This window comes from Papio anubis, chromosome 20 (genome assembly GCF_008728515.1).
Source record: "Papio anubis isolate 15944 chromosome 20, Panubis1.0, whole genome shotgun sequence".
NCBI lineage: Eukaryota > Metazoa > Chordata > Mammalia > Primates > Cercopithecidae > Papio > Papio anubis.
Genome location: NC_044995.1, coordinates 9,129,182 through 9,151,406, shown reverse-complemented (window position 1 = coordinate 9,151,406; position 22,225 = coordinate 9,129,182). Strand labels below are relative to the sequence as shown.

The 22,225-nt window shown below is 49.5% G+C and overlaps 1 protein-coding gene across 1 annotated transcript; it reads left to right on the top strand.

Annotated features, from left to right (window-relative positions):
* The first annotated feature begins 61 nt into the window (after nt 1–61).
* Nucleotides 62–14,089, top strand: LOC101005717 (leukocyte-associated immunoglobulin-like receptor 1). The gene is given in 9 exon segments (XM_017952668.3): nt 62–909; nt 1,653–1,688; nt 5,867–5,933; nt 5,935–6,152; nt 6,999–7,049; nt 10,418–10,456; nt 11,074–11,202; nt 11,685–11,737; nt 12,277–14,089. Coding segments are annotated over 9 exon segments (774 nt in total). The 5' UTR covers nt 62–875; the 3' UTR covers nt 12,424–14,089.
* The last annotated feature ends 8,136 nt before the right edge of the window (nt 14,090–22,225 follow it).

Below are 22,225 nucleotides of genomic sequence, written 5' to 3'. Positions count from 1 at the left end.
GTAGAGATGGGGTTTCACCATGTTAGCCAGGATGGTCTCGATCTCCTGACCTTGTGATCCGCCCTCCTCGGCCTCCCAAAGTGCTGGGATTACAGGCGTGAGCCACCACGCCCGGCCTATTTTTAGGTTTTTGAGGAACCTCCTCACTGTTCTCTAGAGTGAGTGCACAATTTTTCAGCTTCCCAAAGTGCCAGGATTACAGGCGTGAACCACGGTGTTTGGTCTGTTCCTTTTAAATATACACCCAGAAGTGGACTTAGCTACCATATGGTAGCTTTATGTTTGGTTTTTTGAGGAACCTCCCCACTGTTCTCTATAGTGAGTGTACAGTGTTTCAACCTCCCAAAGTTCTGGGATTACAGGCGTGAGCCACCGCGCCCAGCTCACTGTAAGATTTTTCTTAACGCGTTACATACCTTGCTGGGATTTTAGCAGAGATCACAATATTAAAAACTTGGGGAAGGATTCTATGACTCTCGTTTTAACTACGAGGAAATGTCGACTTCTAGTTTTGTAACGTCCTGCCCAGGAGCGGTGGTCGTTAACGTGTGGAGTTGGGATGACGTCCAAGTCAGTTGGTTGCCCGACCTTTATTCTGCCTTGTCCCGTAGATTTAGAAAGAGGCTGACACATCAGGTAACTAGTTTAGAGTCATCTGATCATGCGGGTAAGCAGCGTTTTTCAGAGGCCAAGGCCTTCCCTCTCATTTCACTAGTGGGAAGGGCGGAAAGAACAGAGCGGAAAGCTCTTCCTCTTGTGTGAGGCAGTTGCTGTGGAAACCCCACAGGCAGGAGGCCCCTGGACAGCACATCCTGTCGGCTTGTGTCCTTGCACTGGTGCGTCCCAGGCCAGGCCGGACTGCTGGGACCAGGGCCATGTATCGCTACCCCACCGCCCTCCTGGGCCTAGGTGAGTCCTGGAGGGAGCGGGGAGGACTGGAAAGGGGGTCGGGAGGTCTGGAAAGTTCACTGCTCAAGCCTGACTCCAGTGCAGAAGATTCTGGGAAGGAAAGTGTCCTCCTCCCCCAAGACTGCCCTGCTGCTCTCCCCGGGGCCTAAGTCTGACCAGAGAAGACCTTGTCCTAAAAACAGGGACCCGGGTATGGGGATGAGGTCAGCTTTAAGAAGGGCTGGGGGGCCAGGCGCGGTACCCACGCCTGTAATCCTAGCACTTTGGGAGGCTGAGGCGGGTGGATCATGAGGTCAGGAGTTTGAGACCAGCCTGGCTAACGTGGTGAAACCCCATCTCTACTAATGCAAAAATTAGCCGGGCGTCGTGGCGGGCGCCTGTAATCCCAGCTACTCGGGAGGCTGAGGCAGGAGAATTGCTTGAACCTGGGAGGTGGAGGTTGCAGTGAGCTGAGATCGCGCCACCGCACTCCAGCCTGGGTGACAAGAAGAAAACTCCGTCTCCAACAACACCAAAAAGGAGGGCTGGGGGAGCGGGAGCCTTTTTGGAAGAGGAGACTTTGGGATTTATCTTGAAACCATTTTGCAGCAAGAAGGATTGCACCGAGATAGTGATGTCGAGGAGGGTTGGTTTGGTCATGATGAAATGCTGAACGCCCCCCAGCTCCATCCAGCCCCCTTTTGATAGCAGCCCCGTAAGGAGACTGGGTGGTGGCATTTTTCTCACTGGGGCTTCTCTTGCAGTGCTCTGCCTGGCCCAGACGATCCACACGCAGGAGGGTGAGTCACACCTTCGTCCCCTCTTCCCCGTCCCCTCTGGCACCCCAAGGGCAGTTCTGGGTGGGAGTCATGTTGATGCTTAGAGGGCCTGGAGGGATCCCTTTAAATATACCCTAGACTGCAAATTATTCCAAATGTAAAATGCATAACCCTCACCCCTTTCACTCCTTCATTCTCCACCTGTCATATTTTGCTTTTCTTATTTTCAAAAATCTTATATTTTATTTTATTTATTTATTTATTTTTTTTGAGATGGAGTCTCGCTCCATCACCCAGACTAGGATGCAGTGGCACAATCTTGGCTCACTGCAACCTCTGCCTCCCAGTTTCAAGCGATTCTTCTGCCTCAGCCTCCTGAGTAGCTGGGATTACAGGTGTCCGCCACCACCCCCAGCTAATTTTTCTTTTTTTTTTGTATTTTTAGAAGAGACGGGGTTTCACCATATTGGCCAGGCTGGTCTCGAACTCCTGACCTTATGATCTGCCCACCTCAGCCTCCCACAGTGTTGGGATTACAGGCGTGAGCCACTGCACCCAGCCAAAAATCTTATTTTTAATCGACAAATAATTGTATATGTTTGTGGGTTACCATGTGATGCTACAATGTATGTAAACATTGTGGAAAGATTAAATAAGGCTAAATAACATAACAATCACATTACATACTTATAGTGACGAGAACATTTAAAATCTACTTTTAGCAATTTTGAAATATATCATAAGTTATTATTAACTATAGTCAGCCTGCTGTGTAATAGATCTCAAAAATTTACTCCTCCTGTTTAACTGAAACTTTGTACCATTTGATCTGTGTCTCTCCCAAGTCCCCCATCTCCAGCCTCTAATATCATCATTCTAATCTCTACCTCTGTGAAATGACCTTTTTTGTTTGTTTGTTTTGGGATGGAGTCTTACTCTGTCACCCAGGCTGGAGTGTAGTGGCACAATCTCTGTTCACTGCAATCTCCACCTCTTGAGTTCAAGCAGTTCTCCTGCCTCTGAACCAGCCTCCCGGGTAGCTGGGATTACAGGTGCCTGCCACCATGCCCAGCTAATTTTTGTATTTTTAGTAGAGATGGGGTTTCACCATGTTGGCCAGGCTGGTCTCGAACTCCTGACCTCAGGTGATCCACCCACCTCGGCCTCCCAAAGTGCTGGGATTACAGGTATGAGCCACCACGCCCGGCTGAGATGAACTTTTTAAGATTCCACATGTGGTATTTGTCTTTCTGTGCCCGGCTTATTTCACTTAGCACAATGTCCTCTGGTTCATCCATGTTGTTGCAAATGATACAACGTCCTTCCTTTTTAGGGCTGAATAATATTCCATTGCATAGACACACCACATTTTCCTCATCCATTCATTTGGCAGTGCACACTCAGGTTATTTCCAGGTCTTGGCGGCTGTGAGTAGCTCTGCGGTCACCCTGGGAGTACAGGCGTCACCTCCACGCACTGATTTCTACAACGAGAATTCAAACCCAACACCACCAAGGCTGAGCCTGGCAGTTTTCCCCAGACCAGCCCACACTTCACTCGGCAGCTTCTTGGCAGGCAACGCGACAGTCACAAAGGGCAGACTCTGAATGTTCCATCTCTTCTCCATCCTCCTAGATGCATCATGTCACCCAGTCCTGGTGATTTCACTCTCAATCTTTCTCATCTTTCCCTCTCTCTTTACTGACTTTTCCTATGTCTCCCCCCGGTGACGGCCCCTCTCTCCTCCGTGGCTCCCCGAGGCCGGCCTCAGCCTGTCCATACCACTGCTGCCCGCTCCCTTCCTGACCCCAGGGACGCTGTGATTTGCGAAAACACAGACATGACCATTGTACTTTCCACCGTTTTTAAATTGTATTCAAAATTTTTCATTTACTATCTCATTGTCAAATGAATTTTTTTTTCTCAGAGCCCTTCCCCTGTTTATCTTCAGATAGAATCAGACCTGTGTACCTCTCTTTGGTCTGGACATGCCCATTTTCCCACCCACATCCTGTCCCCGTGACTTTGGGCTCACCCATCTCTACATTCCTTCAGGTTCTTTCACTTTCTCAAACACTCCCTATTCTCTTCAACATCAGGCCATCTCACATGCTGATTTTTTTTTTTTGAGATGGTGTTTCATTCTTGTAACCAAGGCTGGAGTGCAATGGCTCGGTCTTGGCTCACTGCAACCTCTGCCTCCCTGGTTGAAGCAGTTCTCCCTGCCTCAGCCTCCCAGGTAGCTGGGATTACAGGCACCTGCCACCATGCCCCGCTAATGTTTTTCTATTTTTAGTGGAGACGGGGATTCACCATGTTGATCAGGCTGGTCTCGAACTCCTGATCTCAGGTGATCCGCCCGTCTCAGCCTCCCAAAGTACTGAGATTACAGGCGTGAGACACCCGGCACCTGGTCTGATTTTTAAAAATTGATTAATTCAGTTTAAAATTGACCAATGAAAATTGCACGTATTTGTCATGTCCAGTGTGATGTTGTGGCCTCTGCACACAGCACGGAATGGCTACGTCGAGCTGGGGAACGTAGGCATTCCTCCTGTGTTAATCATTTTCTGTGGTGAGAATGCTTAGAATCACCTTGATTAGCAATGTCCAATAATGTAATACGTTGTTATTAACTGTAGTCATCGTGCTGTACATGATGCCTCTCGAATTTATTTCTCCTCTCTAACTGAAACGTTGTATCCTTTGAGGCACACTCACTGGCTGATTTTTCCACTTTGAGTGCCCTGCTGTCACCTGTCTGCTCAGTTCGGGTAGTTTCTACCCCTCCCTCAGCGTTCAGCTCAGAGAATGCTTCCCCTGACTTTGCAGAGGAGATCAGCTCCACCGCCCACCTGTCCCCTAGATTCCTGCGCTTACCCACAGGAAACTTCCTGCAGTTCCCAGCTGCAGATTTGGACAATTCTCCCATCAGTATCTGTCCTCCCTTCAAGACGTCCACCTCCAAAGGGCAGGCACCCTGTGTGTGTTTCTCACATTTGGGGAATTAGCAGCCCATGAAAAGCATCTTTGAACGGATTGATAAGTAACTGAGATACGGTTAAAAGAAAGAAAAGTGAACAAATGGGTGGGTTTGAGGAGATGCTGGTCAAAGGATAGAAAATTTCGTCTAGACAAGGAGAGTAAGTTCAAGATTGTGCCACATAAGGACTAGAGTTAATCACAATGTATTGTATGCTTTCAGATCGCTAAGAGGCAGATTTTAAATGTTCTTACCACAAAAATTAACTATGCAAAGTAAGGTTATTTGAATTAGCTTGATTCAGCGAGTCCACAGTGTGTATCTGTACCGACACATCATGTTGTACACCTTCAATATATGCAGTTTTAATCTGTCAATAACAAAGAATGAATGAGGACGGGATGAGCGAATTGAAGCCCTGCCAGCTCTCTGCCCTGCTCAGGGATTTTGCTAATTTTGACACAACCTTCCTGTTTCAGGGCATCAAACCCGCCCTTCCTCCTCCACCCCAAGCCCAGTTGAGATAAAAAGGGTTTTTCAAGAGCTTTAATAACAAGGAAATGCAAATTAGGCTGAGGAGAAAGTAGAAACTAGAGGAAAACCCAGAGGTGGTGGCTACACAGAGACCTGCATTAGCAATGGGGAGCTGTCACGGGCTGGGCATCTGCTGTGAGCAGATCAGGGCTGGGTCAGGGCTGGGGGCTTCACCCTCACCCCATCGGACCCTCACAGGAGCCTGGCAACCCCCGTCCCACACTCAGTCCCACCCGGGGACCGGCCAGTGCCCGTCAGGCCCCAGCACGAGCCATCTCCAGAGCCCTCGCTCCCCTGTCCCTTGTCCTTCATGAATGACCCTGTCATCCCCGTCCTGTGCCTCCTCCCACCCTCTGTCCCTCTGGAAAGTGACCCTGGGCCCTCGGCAGACATGAGGGGCCCCAGGCTGCTCCAACACTTCCCACGTGACCCTGAGCAAGGCCACGTTGTGAGCAAGTCTCGGGTCCTTATTGTCAACTGGGAAAATAACTCTGCACCGATGAGGATTCCCGCACACGTAGAAGGTGCAGGAGGCCTGGCGATGTTCTAAGGTTGGGCTGTGGTTGTGGCTGCACAACTCTACAAAATTGCTAAAATCCCTGACGTGTGACGCTAAAATGACACGTGTGGCATGGTGACTTCCTACGGTGGACGCTGAGGTCCTTCTCTGCTTCCCTCCTAGGGCCCCTGCCCAGACCCTCCATCTCGGCTGAGCCAGGCACCGGGATCCCCTGGAAGGCTCAGACCCTCCGTGCCGGGGCCCGCTGGCTACGATTCCCGCCTGGAGAGGGAGGATAGATTTGAGTATAAAGATAATTACAATGTGTTTCGACTTGGTCCATTTGAGTCCGAGGCCAGATTCCGCTTCGACTCAGTAAGTGAAGCCAACGCCGGGCTTTATCGCTGCATCTATTATAAGACCCCCCGATGGTCTGAGCACAGCGACTACCTGGACCTGGTGGTGAAAGGTGAGGACGTCACCTGGACGCTGCCCCAGTCTCAGCTCGGCCCTCGAGCACAGGTCCCTGGACCCTGTCCCAGCTGCTGCCCTCTCTCTGTGGCCACCCTTACCCTCCTCCTGACCCCTGGGCCTTCCCCTCCCCCTCGCCTCCCCTCTGCACACATCTCCCCTCTGCCCTCGCACCTGCTTAGGTCCCTGGAGCCCTGGTCTCCTCCGGACACCACGGATGGCCTGGACACTCAGCCCCAGCATCCGGTGGGCTCAGAGCTGGCTCCGCTTGGCTGGGTGGGAAGTGGGTTCCCAGAGATTAGGGGGCGACCCCCCTACAAGGGGATGAGTGTCTTTTCACACAGGGTGGATGGTCTCACTTGTTATTCCTTTCCACTGAGCCAGAACCTGCCCCAGGCAATGTGCTTCTCCTGGTGTGGTTCATCTCCCATTGGGCAGAGCACAGGGCCCCAGGGATGGCCCCTGGTCAGGGCTGGACAGGGCTTGGGAAAACCTTTGGAACGTGACCAGACGCGCCCCTGTGTGTGCTCAACCCAAGATGTCCTGGAGTCAAAGTGCACTGGAGAGGCTCCAACCCACCTCATGTCCCCCAGGACCTCAAAGGTCCCCTGAGGTCAAGCAGAGCTTGCGGTGGGAGGAGCAGAGGGAGTGACCAGCCCCAGGGAGAATGGGGCAAGCAGCGGGGCTCTCCCCAGCCTCCTGTCCCCTGCCCTGTTTTCTCAGGAGTCTCGGGACATTGTCTGGGATTGCCTGATGGCCATGCCGCCTTTGGATGGGGCTCAGGGTGGAGGAGGGCAGGTTGGTTGGGACGGGTTCTACATCCTTCTCCTGCCTCTGTTTACAGAAACCTCTGGAGACACGGACTCCCCCGTCACAGAGCCCGACTCCTCAGCTGGTCAGTAGCAGGGTCCTCAGCCGGAAGGGATTACAGGGGGATCTGTGCTGGGGATGCAGCTCTGAGTCCAGCCCTCGGCCCTGGGCTTGGAGTCAAGGACTAGGGAGGCCATGGGAAGGAACTGACACCCGCCCGGCTCTGGGAGGTGGCTAATGTTCCTAGAGACCATAGCAACAATGGTACCGTGATTGCAACCTCGTTCCATGCCAGGAACTGTGGAAAACACTTAGTGCAAGCACCACTCTCCGGGGGAGGTACTAGTCTGGTTCTCTAACTCCTCCTCCTCTCTAATATGCAAAACATAAACTAAAGTTTCTTGCTTAAAGGCACAAAGCTATGAAGGGGCAGGGGCAGGGGCAGGGGCCACCCACCCGGGCAGCCCCACCCCAGACTTTCGGCGTCTCCCGAGCTCCACGCTGCCCCCTTGTGGGCGTGGCCTCACCATTCACCCCGCTCTGCACCTGATGGAGGGACTTAGAACTCACTCCTCCAACCTGGGAGGTCCAAGAGGACGGGGTGATGCTCCTATTGGCTCTCTGATCTCCGGGGGAAGCCTGAACAGTGGAGTAAGGTCCCTTAAAAGGAGGGTGCCACAGGAAGGGGACGTAGCCTGTGAACGGTGACCAGGATGAAGCCATGAGGCTTCCCTTCCATCTGGCTCTGCCCTGGACTCTGTGATGGGAGAAAAGCTGCCCCTGGCTCTGGCCCTGGACTCTGTGTGATTGAAGTGAAGCTGCCCCAAGTCCCTGGGTCTCAAGTTGTCCATCTCCTCCTGTGATCTGTGACCAGAACCTCTCAGGGGAGGACACGGGGTCATAAGCCATCCGCGACCCTTCCCCACCTGTGTTCTCATCACCAGAGTGGTCGTCCTTGGTCACCCAGTGACGGCCTGTGAGGCTCGGGCTGTGAGCTCAGGCAGGCGGGACCAGGGGCTGAAGCCACATGGGGAGGTGGGAGGAGCCATGCTATGCTCCATCCGAACCCCCTCAGAGGCTCCTGGGCTGCCTGAGCGGGACCGGATGTGCTTCTGAGTCCAGCTGACCTGGTTCAAGTCCAGTGTCTGGTTTTTATTAGCCTTCGTCTGCGGGAATATCTACCCTCTGTTTCTCTCTCTCTCTCCCTCTCCTTCCCTCTCTCCTCTCTCATCTTTCATGCAGTGACATATAAAGGTTACAGGAGGCAGACCTCCTGCAACCCAGATTACGGGTTCATGGTTCAAACTCGTGGTTCTAAGCACTCGCCTGCCTGATGGTGACTCACCCAAACCTCCTGTGTCCCAAATTCCTCATGTGAAACATAGGCAGTAAAATAACTGTCCTGGTAGAATCGTTTAGGGGAGACTTGAGTTCAGTTAGACACGGGCGCTGACATCAGTGCTGATTAGAAAACCCCAAAGGAGGGGTGCTGCTACTAATACTGAGGAAGTATTTTGTCCCCACAGGGACTGTGACAGGCACTGAAGGCTCCGGATTTGACGCATCGTGAATGAGGAGAAATGGCCTCCAGTCTTGTGAACTTCAATGGGGAGAAATAATTAGAATGAGCATTAGAAATGCACAGATTCCCATACATGCATATACAAATAAAAAGATATGATTTGCCATGGAGAATTTCAGATCTATCATTTCATTTACATTAAATATGTTCACATCATATATTACACATATAAGGAACATAATTATATAATAAAATATGTTAACGTATCACCACATATCACTATAATGTATACTATATTATATGAAAGATATTATATTTACAATATATAGTGTAATAACTTGCGGGTGTTATAATTTTTTTTTTTTTTTTTTTTTGAGACGGAGTCTTGCTGTGTCACCCAGGCTGGAGTGCAGTGGTGCGATCTCGGCTCACTGCAAGCTCCGCCTCCCGGGTTCACGCCATTCTCCTGCCTCAGCCTCGGAGTAGCTGGGACTACAGGCGCCCGCCACCTCGCCCGGCTAGTTTTTTTGTATTTTTTAGTAGAGACGGGGTTTCACCGTGTTAGCCAGGGTGGTCTCAATCTCCTGACCTCGTGATCTGCCCGTCTCGGCCTCCCAAAGTGCTGGGATTACAGGCTTGAGCCATCGCGCCTGGCCGGGTGTTATAATTAATAAACATAGGTACAAACATAAATATATAATCTATTTTTATGGTTTATAATTATAATAGAAACATTTTATATTTAATTATATATTTATATGTAATAAACATTATACATTCTATATTATAGTGAATATATGTAACATATATTATAAGTAATTATAAATCACATACAATTAACATTATATACATTAAATTATAATGTATATGCCAAGATTGCATAATTAAAAAATATATTCGTTATATTTTATATGTTTGCATAGCACATGATACATATAACTATAAATAATGTAAAAATTGTAATATTGCACATTTTAAATTGTGGCACATGTTATGAAGACCAAACCCAGGAAGTCATGGTGTAGAATTACGGGTGGTGTCCTGGACTTTGGGCCGTGGACGAGGCAAGAGGAAAGGACACTCCAAAATAGAATGTCTGCCTTTCTGGAAGGATATTGAAGATGCTGCCTCGGCAGCAGGGGAGGGGAGGGACCGCTGTTCCTGGAAGAGGGACACGTGGGCTCAGACCCTGGGTTTGGGGGAGCCCCGCAGGACCCCATTTGGTCACCTGTGAATTGGGTAGTGGCGTGCACTGTACAGAGGAGGGTCAATGTTCGAGAAGATGACGGGCCGGCCCGGAATGCGCTGCGCAGGGAGCCTGGGCGGCGCCGCACACACTCGCCCGCTAGCTGCAGGGCTTCAGGAAACAGGAGCACATCGGGGCTTGGATTCTTCCCACAGGAGGGCGGGTTACATCCCCATCAGGGGGCTGCCGCGAGGGCAGATAAAATCAGACAGGGGGATTCTTGCACTCTGGTGGGAACCCAGAAGGAGGTCAGGGAGGGAAAGTCTCCCTTCCTCTTCTTGCGGGTAGTTGGTCTCTTCCTAGATCCGCGGAGGGCAGACAGCAGCGATGTCTACCACAGCTTCACGCCCAGGAAACGCGCTGTATCTGCACCATCCAGTAGGGATGGCGTCAGGCACGTGGGTCACTGAGCCCTCCAGATGCAGACAGTGCAGCCGGCTCGTCATGCCATTGAACTTTGGATAAATTTAAATATCAATAGCTACGTGTGACTCTCATACTGGACAGTAGATGTAGAAAGTTTCCATCATCACAGAAGACTCTACTGGTCAGTGCTGGTCTAGAAGGAGCTGTCAGGGTCGTGGGGAGTGAAGAGAGATCCCCACAGTGGATGTGGGAGGACTCAGAGCCTTCTCTGTCCAGCTCAGGACTCTAACTCCTCTTCCTTCTGATTCCTCCCTCACAGGACCCACGCAGAGGCCGTTGGACAACAGTCACAATGATCGTGAGTGATGGGGGCCATGGAGGGTGAGCCTAGTGTGTACCTCTTGGGGAAGGAGAAAGAGGTCAGGCTTTGGGGTTGATCAGATTCCTGCTCTGCTAATGGCCAGCTGTGTCCCTGTGCAGAGGACCCCAGCACTCAGGACCCCAGTGGTGGAGGAAGGGGTTAACGATCTCTGTGCTGCAGGATTATTATTATTATTATTATTTTTGAGACAGACTCTCTCCCTGTCGCCCAGGTTAGAGTGTAGTGGCGTGATCTCAGCTTACTGCCTCCTCCACCTCCCGGGTTCAAGCAATTCTCCTGCCTCAGTCTCCCGAGTAGCTGGGATTACAGGCATGCGCCACCACACCTGGCTAATTTTTATGTTTTTAGTAGACGTGGGGCTTCACCATGTCAGCCACGATGGTCTCAATCTCTTGACCTCGTGGTCCTTCAGCCTCGGCCTCCCAAAGTGCTCGGATTACAGGCGTGAGCCACCACATCCTGCTGCAGGACTACTATTTACCTGAGAGATTTTATATATTAGTAAGTCTATGACAAGCACACGTCATGTGTGTGATATACAGTAAGGGCTCAATAAATGCACACTGCTGAAAACCTGTTTCTGTCTTTCTTAGATGCACCTGCTTCCCAAGGCCTGAGTGCTGAGCATCTTTATATTCTCACCGGGGTCTCAGTGGTCTTCCTCTTTTGTCTCCTCCTTCTGGTCCTCTTTTTCCTCCATCACCAGAATCAGATAAAGCAGGGTAGGTCTCAGGGTCAAGGTGGAGTGACCTGGGGAAGCTGTCAGGAGAGGCTAGGAAGAAGGTCTCCTTAATTCATACCCCAACTGTCCTCAGGGCCCCCCAGAAGCAAGAGCAAGGAGCAGAAGCCACAGCAGAGGTGAGGCCCCTGGGAATGACTCCTGGGCCTCCACCCAGTCCTCTGCCGCCAGGCTGCCCCTGAGGTTCACTTTTACTTTTCCTCTCAGGCATGACCTGGCTGTTGATGTTCTAGAGAGGACAGAAGGTGAAGGGGGAGGAGGAGGGACAGGCCTGAGATGGGGAAGTGGGGACTTGGTGCCAATCCAGATGCAATGTGGGGGGAGTGGAGGGAAGAATCTTTGGGAACATTCTAGAAGGTCGTATCATAGATTGGGTGCAGGATGTCAACTGAAGCTGGGGGGTCTCAGGCAGATTTGCCTTGTGACATCCTTCCCAGAAAACTGGCCATGTATTTTCTTCCCCAGACAAGGCCACAGTCAGTGGACTTCCTGAGAAGGACAGAGAGACGGACACCTCGGTGAGCCTTCCTACTAGTTATTCAAGTACCTCACTTTTAGCAGCTTAAAAAAAATCTCAGCCCCTTGGGTCAGGAATTCAGGAGTGGCTCAGCTGGGCGGTTCCGGCTCATGGCCTGTCCTGAGGTTGCTGTCGAGAGGTCGCCCAGGGCTATGTGCATCTGAAGGCTCCCGTGGGCTGGAGGATCCACGTCCAAGATGCTCACTCCCACGGCTGTGGACAGGAAACCTCTGTTCCTCTCACAGGGGCCTCTCCACACCGCGGATTCCCCCAGAGGGAGGGATCCAAGGATGGGTGGCGGGGAGGGGCGGAAGCATGATGTCTTTTGCCTCAACTTGGAAGTCAGGAGTCTTCCCTTCTGCCTTGTTCATTGTCACATAGACCAACCCTAATACCCTGTGGGAGGGCTCTTCACACGGATGCAATTTCAGGAGAGGGTCCTCAGGGCCCATGGAGATGGCCGCCACAGCCCTCCAGTCCCACAGCCCCTCACCTCACCCTCCACCAGGCACTCCCTCACCTTGGGTCTCTCTCTCCCAGGCCCCGGCTGCAGGGGACCCCCAGGAGGTGACGTATGCTCAGCTGGACCACTGGGCCCTCACACGGAGGACAGCCCAGGCTGTGTCTCCACAGTCCACAAAGCCCATGGCTGAGTCCTGCACGTATGCAGCCATTGCCAGACACTGACCCCAGGCCCACCTGACCTCTACACCTGAGGATATAAAGTCACTCTAGGAAAAGCCTGAAGCGGCCATTTGGAAGACTTCCTCTTGGACTCATCATCATCTGGAAAGCGAGTCAGGCAGCTGTCCAGGAGACATGAGCTGGAGACGAGTTTTCTAACCAGCTTCCAGAAGTTTCCTTAACCAGGTGGTTCCTTCTACAATTGACCAGCTCCTTGGATAGACTGTGTTGCCATTGATTCCAGAGACTCAGATACATACACCTGACTACTTCTAGAAACGAATCTCTAATCAGCTGGCTGTTTCCAGAGACCCATCTACAATTGTCTGGCTGTCTCTAGAACTCCAGCTACAGTTGTGACTGTTTCTAGAGACCCAGCTGCAGTTGTCTGGCTGTTTCTAGAGCCCCAGCTTTATTCACCTGACTGTTTTCAGAGATCCAACTATAGTCACCTGGCTATTTTCAGAAACCCAGCCACAGGTTGTCTCCAGAGACCCGGCTACAAACACCCAGCAGATCTGATGAGCAGTGATGCAGTCCCCCAGCTGGTCCTAGGTGTCTCCTGTGAATCTCCAATGACCCCAGAGACTTTGTTGGAATGATCTGCTCTTCTGACCCCAAAGACCTTCCTAGAAGTGAAGAGCTAACCTTGAGACAGTGCTATACATTTACAGCTGAGAGCTAAGCCCGGTTCTCTGGGTCATACTTTACTCTGTGCATCAGTAAATAATTCTGAAGACATCACACTTGGCGGCCCCATGCCTGGTCCTGGGTGCACAGGTCACTTGGGCCGAGTCTCTGCCTTCACAGTTGTTCAAAGCTGAGTGAGGGAAACAGGACTTACAAAGGAGGTGTCAGCGTTTTCATTTTAAAATTGAGTGGACCAAGATTGCATATATTCCGGGTGTACAATGGGATAATTTGATATAGGTATACATTGCACAATGATCGCCATAATCAAATTAATGAGCACAGTTTTCACCACCCATGCCGTACGCAAGACCTCCTGAACTTGCTCATCACAGGACTCAGAGTTGGCGTCAGTGTTTTCAGATGGAGCCTGTGTTTCAGGGATGAATGAGGGAGGTGTCTGAGGGACGTGTGGGTGAGTGCAGACAGAGAGCTGACCTCACCTACCCAAAGCTTCACACACACACACACAAGCATGTATACACTCACACGTGCACACAGCATGCCCACACACTCACGTGTCCCAAGAGAGCCCTGAGTCCACTGCTGGATGAGGCGTAGCCAAGTCTCCGCCCCACTTGTGTGGTCTCATGTGGTCTCTCAACTCAGATTAAAACAGGAAATTACCCTGTGAGTCACCAGAGGGTGAGAGAATCTCTGAGTTAATTTGTGTTTATCTTTAAAAACAAAACAAAATGTAACAAAACAAAAGAAAACAAAATAAAACAGTGCCAAGCCTGAAGTGGAGACTCAAACGGGCACGGGCTCCTGGTGTGGCCCTGCCTGGAAAGGACTGCACAGGTAAACAAATATCAGAACATCATGTTCTACCCTCTAAAACAGACTGTTATGATCTATCAATGAGAAGGAAGAATATCCAAAAATCCCGGAAAACCGGAACCAAAACAAAAGCAGAAAAGGCACTTGTAGACCTTTACAAGAAGGATAGTTAAAAAATTATACATATGTAATACATACATAAAATACACATTATATAGAAAGTAAATATATATTTAATAAACAAATATAAATAAATAATTATATTATATATTTACATATACTACATAATACATATAGATATATATAATTTTTTTTTTTTGAGATGAAGTCTCGCTCTGTCGCCCAGGCTGGAGTGCAGTGGTGCGATCTCGGCTCACTGCAACCTCCGCCTCCCGGGTTCAAGCCATTCTCCTGCCTCAGCCTGCCGAGTAGCTGGGACTACAGGTGCCCGCCACCACGCCCAGCTAATTTTTGTATTTTTAGTAGAGACGAGGTTTCATCATCTTGGCCAGGCTGGTCTGGAATTCCTGACCTCAGGTGATCCGCCCGCATTGGCCTCCCAAAGTGCTGGGATTACAGGCGTAAGCCACCATGCCTGGCCGATAGATATAATTTTAAAAACTTCAACAAAAGCTCAGCCAGCTCTTTCTATGGGGCAATTGCTAATTTAGTTCTATACAAATATTGACATATTAAGTCCTTGTATACACTGTCCTCAGCATGTCTTATTATTTTCCCCCTTTTTCTTGGAGAAACTATGGACTGAGACTGAAGCAACCTCTCCAAGGTCAGCCAGGTCTCAGGGGCGGGGGCTGCCCACCGTATGGGGTTCCTGAACCCCAGGACAGGCTTCAGCTCACCGCACTGGGAGGTTTCTGCCCTGCCATACTCTCAAATTTTAATTTGTACTGAGTTTTAATTTTTTATTTGTACTCAAGTTTAATTTCCTTCCAGGATCTGTTTCCTAGACCTGTGCTCTTTATTTTTGCTTTCTTGTTACATGATGACTGATTTTCTCTGTTCTTCATGTGGGACACATTCTCCTTGCTCTCTCGCTCTCTCTCTCTCTTTCTCTCTCTCTCTGGTGTGCGTGTCTCTGCATCTATGTATCTCTGTCTTTCTTCTCTCTGGTTGTTTTTCAGCTCTTAGTGCAGTGTTTTCTCCCATCACGTCTTGTTTGTTTGGCTTGGACCCTGAGGTGAACAGGGGGGTAAATGAGGCCTTCAGCAAAGGTTGGCCAGCCTGACCTTAGCAGAGAGAGGATGTGTGAATTCTTCTACCCGCTGCAGAGCACAGGAGGGCTGAGTGGACCCCAGTACCTGTTCTGGTGTAAGGAAGTGCAGGAATTCCAGTGAAGCCGCAGTGAAAATCAGGGCAGCCATGGTTTAGGGGAAATTGCACAAAAGCACCCAACTGTTCTTGTGTGGGGATTGGTGGAAAGAGGAGGGGTCCAGGGAGAGGAGAGAAGAGCAGAGGCAGCAACTCATCTTTTCTTCTGGATCCTCCAACCTGCGCAATGCAGGGGTTGGGACTCAGGGCGATGGGTCCGGGGACACTGCTGTGTGGAGGGGATGTCCCTCCTGCTCCACGGTCCCCAAACCCACCTGGAGGAGGAGCCACGTTTAACCCACCTGGTGGTGCAGCGCGGCCAGGCAGAGAGGGAAGGCCCACCCTATGATCATGACCCCACCCCAATTCCCCTGAGGAGTGTCCTGGGGGAGAACATCGTGGGCTGCTGTGGGGCCCAACATGGAGGGGAGGAGAGGCCTCACTTGGGCCAGATGGGGCAGCAGCAGATACTCACAGATGTCCCTGAATCCTTGGGACTCAGTGGACATTGAGTCAACAAGAAGGGTCCCCAGGCCTTGAGGGAGCAGAGAGAGGAAGGAAGGACCCGTGGCCATCAGGTACAGACATCAGTGGGGTAGCCCCACAATCTAGTAAGCAAACCCCACAGACCCCACTCAGCTCAGACCCAAAGCCCAAAGGCCAGCAGGAGGGCACAGAACCACTGTCCCAAGCATCACCTTTGACCCCTGCTTCCTCCATATTGGACACTGCCCTGGGAAGGAGCTCAGGAGAGACGGACACTGGGAAGATGAAATCATACTAAAGAAAGTGAAAGGCTGAGTGTAAACTCCAGGGACTGTGTGTGTGTGTGCGTGTATGTGTTCACCAGGGGCAGCTTATGAGGAGGAGTGACATCAATGATAGAAGGTATGTTTCTTTTTATTTTATTTTATTTTTTTATTTTTGAGAGGGAGTCTCGCTCTGTCACCCAGGCTGGAGTGCAGTGGTGCAATCTCTGCTCACTGCAAGCTCCGCTCCTGGGTTCACGCCATTCTCCTGCCTCAGCCTCCCAAGTAGCTGGGACTCCAGGCGCCCGGCACCACGCCCGGCTACTTTTCTGGATTTTTAGTAGAGACAGGGTTTCACTGTGTTAGCCAGGATGGTCTCGATCTCTTGACCTTGTGATCCGCCCGCCTCGGCCTCCCAAAGTGCTGGGATTACAGGCATGAGCCACCGCGCCCGGCCCCATAGAAGACGTATTTCTTCCGTTGAACTGAGTGCACCATGAGCTGTTGCACAAACACACACGAACCCACACAGACACACACAAGGATGGAATCCTCACTGGCATGCCGTGCTATTTAACTCCTCAGGTATTAACTACCCAAGGAAAGAAATATAATTCATTGGATCTTTGATGATGCTTCAGTGAAATAAACCAGAGTCTGTTCCATCGAAAATGCCAGGTAAATGTTGACTATTTTTATTTTTCTCTGTTTTATCATGCATATATAATAGGCGTTCCCCCCCCCCCAACAGGATCAATATTTTGCAGGCTTTTTTATAAACTGCTTGTTGTCTTAAAAATTCACCAGAAGCATCCCTCCCTCAGTTGCACGTCCGCAATGAGCCCTCATAGTTTGTAGCACATCCCACAGTGCACACCCTCCTGAAAAATGCTTGGTTTGTGTGATAGTATGCCCTGTCCCTTTCTCTCCCCACCAGCCTTTCCTATGTGGAGAAACATCACTTAAAAATGTTTCACATTTGATAGGGAGTCAGTGGTGCTATGTATGGGCTGTGTTTCAGTTTCTTTGCATGTGGAGAATTTTTTTTTTATTTTTTATTTTTTTATTATTATTTTTTTGAGATGACATCTTGCTCTGTCACCCAGGCTGGAGTGCAGTGACGTGATCTCGGCTCATTGCAACCTCCACCTCCCAGGTTCAAGCGATTCTCCTGCCTCAGTCTCCTGAGTAGAGTAACTGGGATTACAGGCATGTGCTACCACGCCCGGCTAATTTTTGTATTTTTAGTAGAGACAGGGTTTCACCATGCTGGCCAGGCTGGTCTCAAACTCCTGACCTCAAGTGATCTGCCCCACCTCAGCCTCCCAAAGTGCTGGGATTACAGGCATGAGCCACTGTGCCCAGCCAAAATGTGGAGAATTTTAATAGGTATTTTGTTGCCAACCTTTTCTTCCTGTTTCCTTGGGGGATTCGGGTGGTTACTTTCACACAGAAAGAAAACAGCTTTTTCTGAGGACAGTAGTTCCCACCATGGAACTGAGATGTCCTGAACGCGTGAGAGATGCCCAGAGTGACAATCACAGCACCGTGATCTGCAGACCACTTCTCAGCTTCTGTCCAGAGCAGAGGCCAGGGGCCCGGACTTCCCTTTCTCAGACTGTTGGACCAGCTGGGCAGGGTGTCGAAGAAAAAAAAAAATCCAGTGTCACTTGTTGAGGCACAGTAAGGAGGACTTTATTCAGGACTGTTGCTGTAGGTCCAGGGACCATGGTGATGGAATCGCACAGTGTGGGAAAGAGACGGGGCTCAACTCTGAGTAGAACAGGAAAAGTGGGAATTTGTAACCTTGGAGCAGGGTGAGCGGGGTCCGTAAGTGGAAAATTGCTACGAGAAGTCCTCAGGGGTTAAGAAGACTGTGGCTAAACCGACCCAGCAGGATTCTTGCTGAAGGCAGACCAAGGCGGCCAGACATCAGCTGACACTGATGGAGAATAAGGGTTCTTACCTGTGAACCATCTCATTAAGGGTGATCAGATATCTAGAGTTAAACTGACTCTGCAGGATTCTTTCTTAAGTAAGAATTGGAAAACAGTTGCAATTCTTACTAAAATTGGGCAAAGCAGAGATAAACATGGAAGCCCAGAGGTCAGGGCTCGTTCATAAAGGGAGCTCAGAGGAGCCTGAGTCGAGCATGGTCAAGGACAGTGTCTATGTGAAGGGAGAACGGAGAGCCTGGGCAGGTGTTGGGGAGGAGGGTTTAGACCAAGAATCACAAAACTCATGGGCCTTGATTAATGGAGGGATCACTGACCCAAGAGCTTCATTTTCTTCTTCTTGAAGCGATGTGACTGCTGGGACTGGGTTTCTCCTGGGCTTCAGAGTGAGGTTTGGGGAAACCCACAGGTCTGTGCCCTTGGAGGGGCTTAGCCCACCTGATCCCAGGAGGACACCGCAGCCAACAGTGTGAACCTGCCCTCCATCTGCATCAGACCACACCTTGCTGCCCCCAAGAACCAGAAGGGAGTGCCTTCCCCCAGGACCCCAGCTCCATTGGGAGACCTCCTGTACCCATGGCCTCTGCCAGTCACTCTCACCTGTGACCCTAAAAAGTCTCAAGTCCTTCTCTGCATGTTCCTAATTCTTGGTCCATCCCATTCTCTTGGGGATGGCTCTTTGCATGGAAGGTCACTGCCAGCCTCAGGAACCCCAGGACCGAGCAGAGTCCTCAGCTTCCTCCATCCTGTGAGCAGGTGACCTGGGATTTCAGATGAGGCTGGCGGTGACTGGAGATTTCGGAATCTGACGGATGCTTTTAACTCCCTGGAAGGACTGTGCCCTGAGAGACAGAAGATATGAGAAGCATGAGGATCCACTGAAATGTAAAGGTCTTTAGAGCTACAAGAGAAACTCTAAAAAGACAAGGAAATGCAGAAAGCCCTCAGTTCCTCAGTGGCTTGGGAGGGAGGCACAGACTTCCTGACTATATAGAAGGAGGAGATGATGGGAAGACTCGTTATGGATGGGGGCTAGGAGACCACCCTTCCTTATTTTTGTGCTAGCTATTGACAAGAGGGACTAATAAGGGTCCCAGATGAGAATTCACCACCATCTAAGACCTAACTGGGTGTGTGTAGACTCTGAAGTCCAAAACGTTCTGCAGACTGACATCTGCACAAACCACTCTCTGCAAAGCCACCACTAGAGTAATGCAGGGTTTCAGAAAGAGTTGGTTTTCTCCAGTCTAGCTGAGAATATCTTCTTGCAGTGAGAGAGGGAGACACACACACACACACACACACACACACACACACACAGAGTATTGGCTCTGTTTTCTCCAAAGTGTGTGGCCTTTTCTTTTAAGGTGATGTAGATTACTTGGAACTAAATAGAGGTGATGGTTGAAGAAGATTATGAGTGCACGAAATTCCACTGATTTGTACACTTTTACGTAGTTAATGGATAGTTTTATGTTTGTGTACTTTATTACAATAAAAAGTAATGATATAGTATTTGTAGAACAAGTAGCAAAGTCCCAATATGAGCACAATCTTATCATGCTCATAATTTATACACACACTACATTGAAATAAGACACTATTTTTGGACAGGCGCAGTGGCTCATGCCTGCAATCCCAGCACTTTGGGAGGCCGGGGTGGGAGGACCACAAGGTCAGGAGGTTGAGACCAGCCTGACCAACATGGTGAAACTCTGTCTGTACTAAAAATACAAAAATTAGCAGGGTATGGTGGTGTGCGCCTGTAATCCCATCTACTCAAGAGGCTGAGGCTGGAGAATCCCTTGAACCCGGGAGGTGGAGGTTGCAGTGAGCCGAGATGGCACCACTGCACTTCAGCCTGGGTGACAGAGCGAGACTCAGTCTCAAAAAAAAAAAAAAAAGACACTATTTTATTTATTTATTTATTTTTTATTATTATACTTTAAGTTCTAGGGCACATGTGCACAACGTACAGGTTTGTTACATACGTATACATGTGCCATGTTGGTGTGCTGCACCCATTAACTCGTCATTTACATTAGGTATATCTCCTAATGCTATCCCTCCCCCTTCCCCCCACCCCATGACAAGACCCGCTGTGTGATGTTCCCCACCCTGTGTCCAAGTGTTCTCATTGTTCAATTCCCACCTATGAGTGAGAACATGCGGTGTTTGGTTTTCTGTCCTTGAGATAGTTTGCTCAGAATGATGGCTTCCAGCTTCACCCATGTCCCTATAAAGGACATGAACTCATCGTTTTCTATGGCTGCATAGTGTTCCATGGTGTCTATGTGCCACATTTTCTTAATCCAGTCTATCATTGATGGACATTTGGGTTGGTTCCAAGTCTTTGCTATTGTGAATAGTGCAGCAATAAACATACGTGTGCATGAAAGACACTATTTTCTATTACCAAGGCAAGACCAGAGTGATTCCATTTTTGCTGCCTCCCTGCCTACTCTGGTGTACAGCAGGAAAAAAAATGGCCTTATCCAGATGTCAAGATTCCATGGTCCATATGAGCATCGTTTACACCTTGAGCTTCTCCACCTCCTGCTAAGTTCTGACTCCTGTTCTGAACGTTCCCAATATATCTGGCCCTATATCTAGACACCCTTCCTATTTCCCCTGTCTGGATGCAGTCCAAAGACTGTGGTTCTTGCGGTTGCTGTTTACAGTGCTGACTGGGATGTTGGCGCTTTTCTGTAGTTTCAGCACCATGGCCAGCGTCCAGGAGGCAACACTGCTTTCTTCATTTTCGTCTCTTAGTTGATAATTTGCATATGCTGAGTCCTCATCTTGGGACTCTGAAATAGAGTCTTCCTGGAAAAATCTAAAAAAATAATATTTTTTTTCAGGGTAATATTCAGGCATTAGGATAAATTGGAAAAAGAGGATGTCAGTTGTTAAGGCGATGCTTTTGGAAAAAAATAACCCTTACATTCCACAGATTCTGCAAGCAAGTAGAATTTGGAAGCTCAGAATGCAAGCTCCCGCAATCATCAGGACAACTAGAACAACCCAGGGTGTCAGAAAGAGTTGGTTCTCTCCAATCTAGCTGAGAATATCTCTTCCCGGACTTTCAAGATACCAGCTATTGGGTAATGGCCAAAAGACCACAGGCTTGAAATCACACCAAACTGCCTTCAAAACCTGGATCTGCCCTTGCTATCTCTATGTGCTTGGGAGAGTCACATTACCTGAGACTCACTTCACTTTTCCATAAAATGGCACTAAGAATGCTGTCTGCTTTGTAAGGATGTTTGGAAGATGAATGATCAGGGATTATTATATTCTGCTTCTCCGTTTAGCTAGGAGGGAAGGATCTGGAGCTGGGAAGGCTGGGATATGATCATTGCTTTGTCTCTGAAAACTGTGAGATTTAGGAAAAGCTACCTACATGATTCAATTTTGTCATTTATAAAATGAGGACAATGCTAGTACTTACCTTATATAGAGTTTTGGTAGAGAACTACATAGTTAATACATGTGACGTGCAAAGTAAAATTTGAACATGTTGTTAGACTTACCCAATAATGTGGGCTATTGTTATTGCTACTATAATATTACTCTAAAAATGATAATATTATCATTATTATGTGGCTAGACAGAGCCTGATAAACTTTGTTCAGTAATAATACCTGTGTGTGTGTGTGTGTGTGTGTTTTTCTTTTGTTTTAGACGGAGTCTCACTCTGTCGCCCAGGCTGGAGTGCTGTGGCGCGATCTCAGCTCACTGCAAGCTCCACCTCCCGGGTTCACGCCATTCTCCTGCCTCAGCCTCCCGAATAGCTGGGACTACAGGCGCTGCCACCGCACCCGGCTAATTTTTTGTATTTCTTTTTCAGTAGAGATGGAGTTTCACCGTGTTGACCAGGATGGTCTCGATCTCCTGACCTCGTAATCTGCCCGCCTCAGCTTCCCAAAGTGCTGAGATTACAGGTGTGAGCCGCCGCGCCCGACCAATAATACCTGTTTTTACGAATCATTGTTAACATTTTCTTGAAGGTCCTTGGACATCTGACATATTCCCTGATTTACTTTCCAAAGTTCTGGGCTCCCCATCTCAGGCTTAGAGACTTATCAGCCTGGAGGGATGCCGGCATTTTTTTTTTTTCTTTTTTTTTTGTTTCTCAGGTATTTACTCAGCAACATCTCCTGGGACTCGGGACTCTGATGTGCCACATCCTGTACAGGAAACAGGTGATGTGGAAATGAGTCAGACTCAGCCCCTGGCCCCAACGCACTCTGACAGAGAAAACCGCAATGCAGCGATAGGACTCTGCTACCAGAAGCGTAG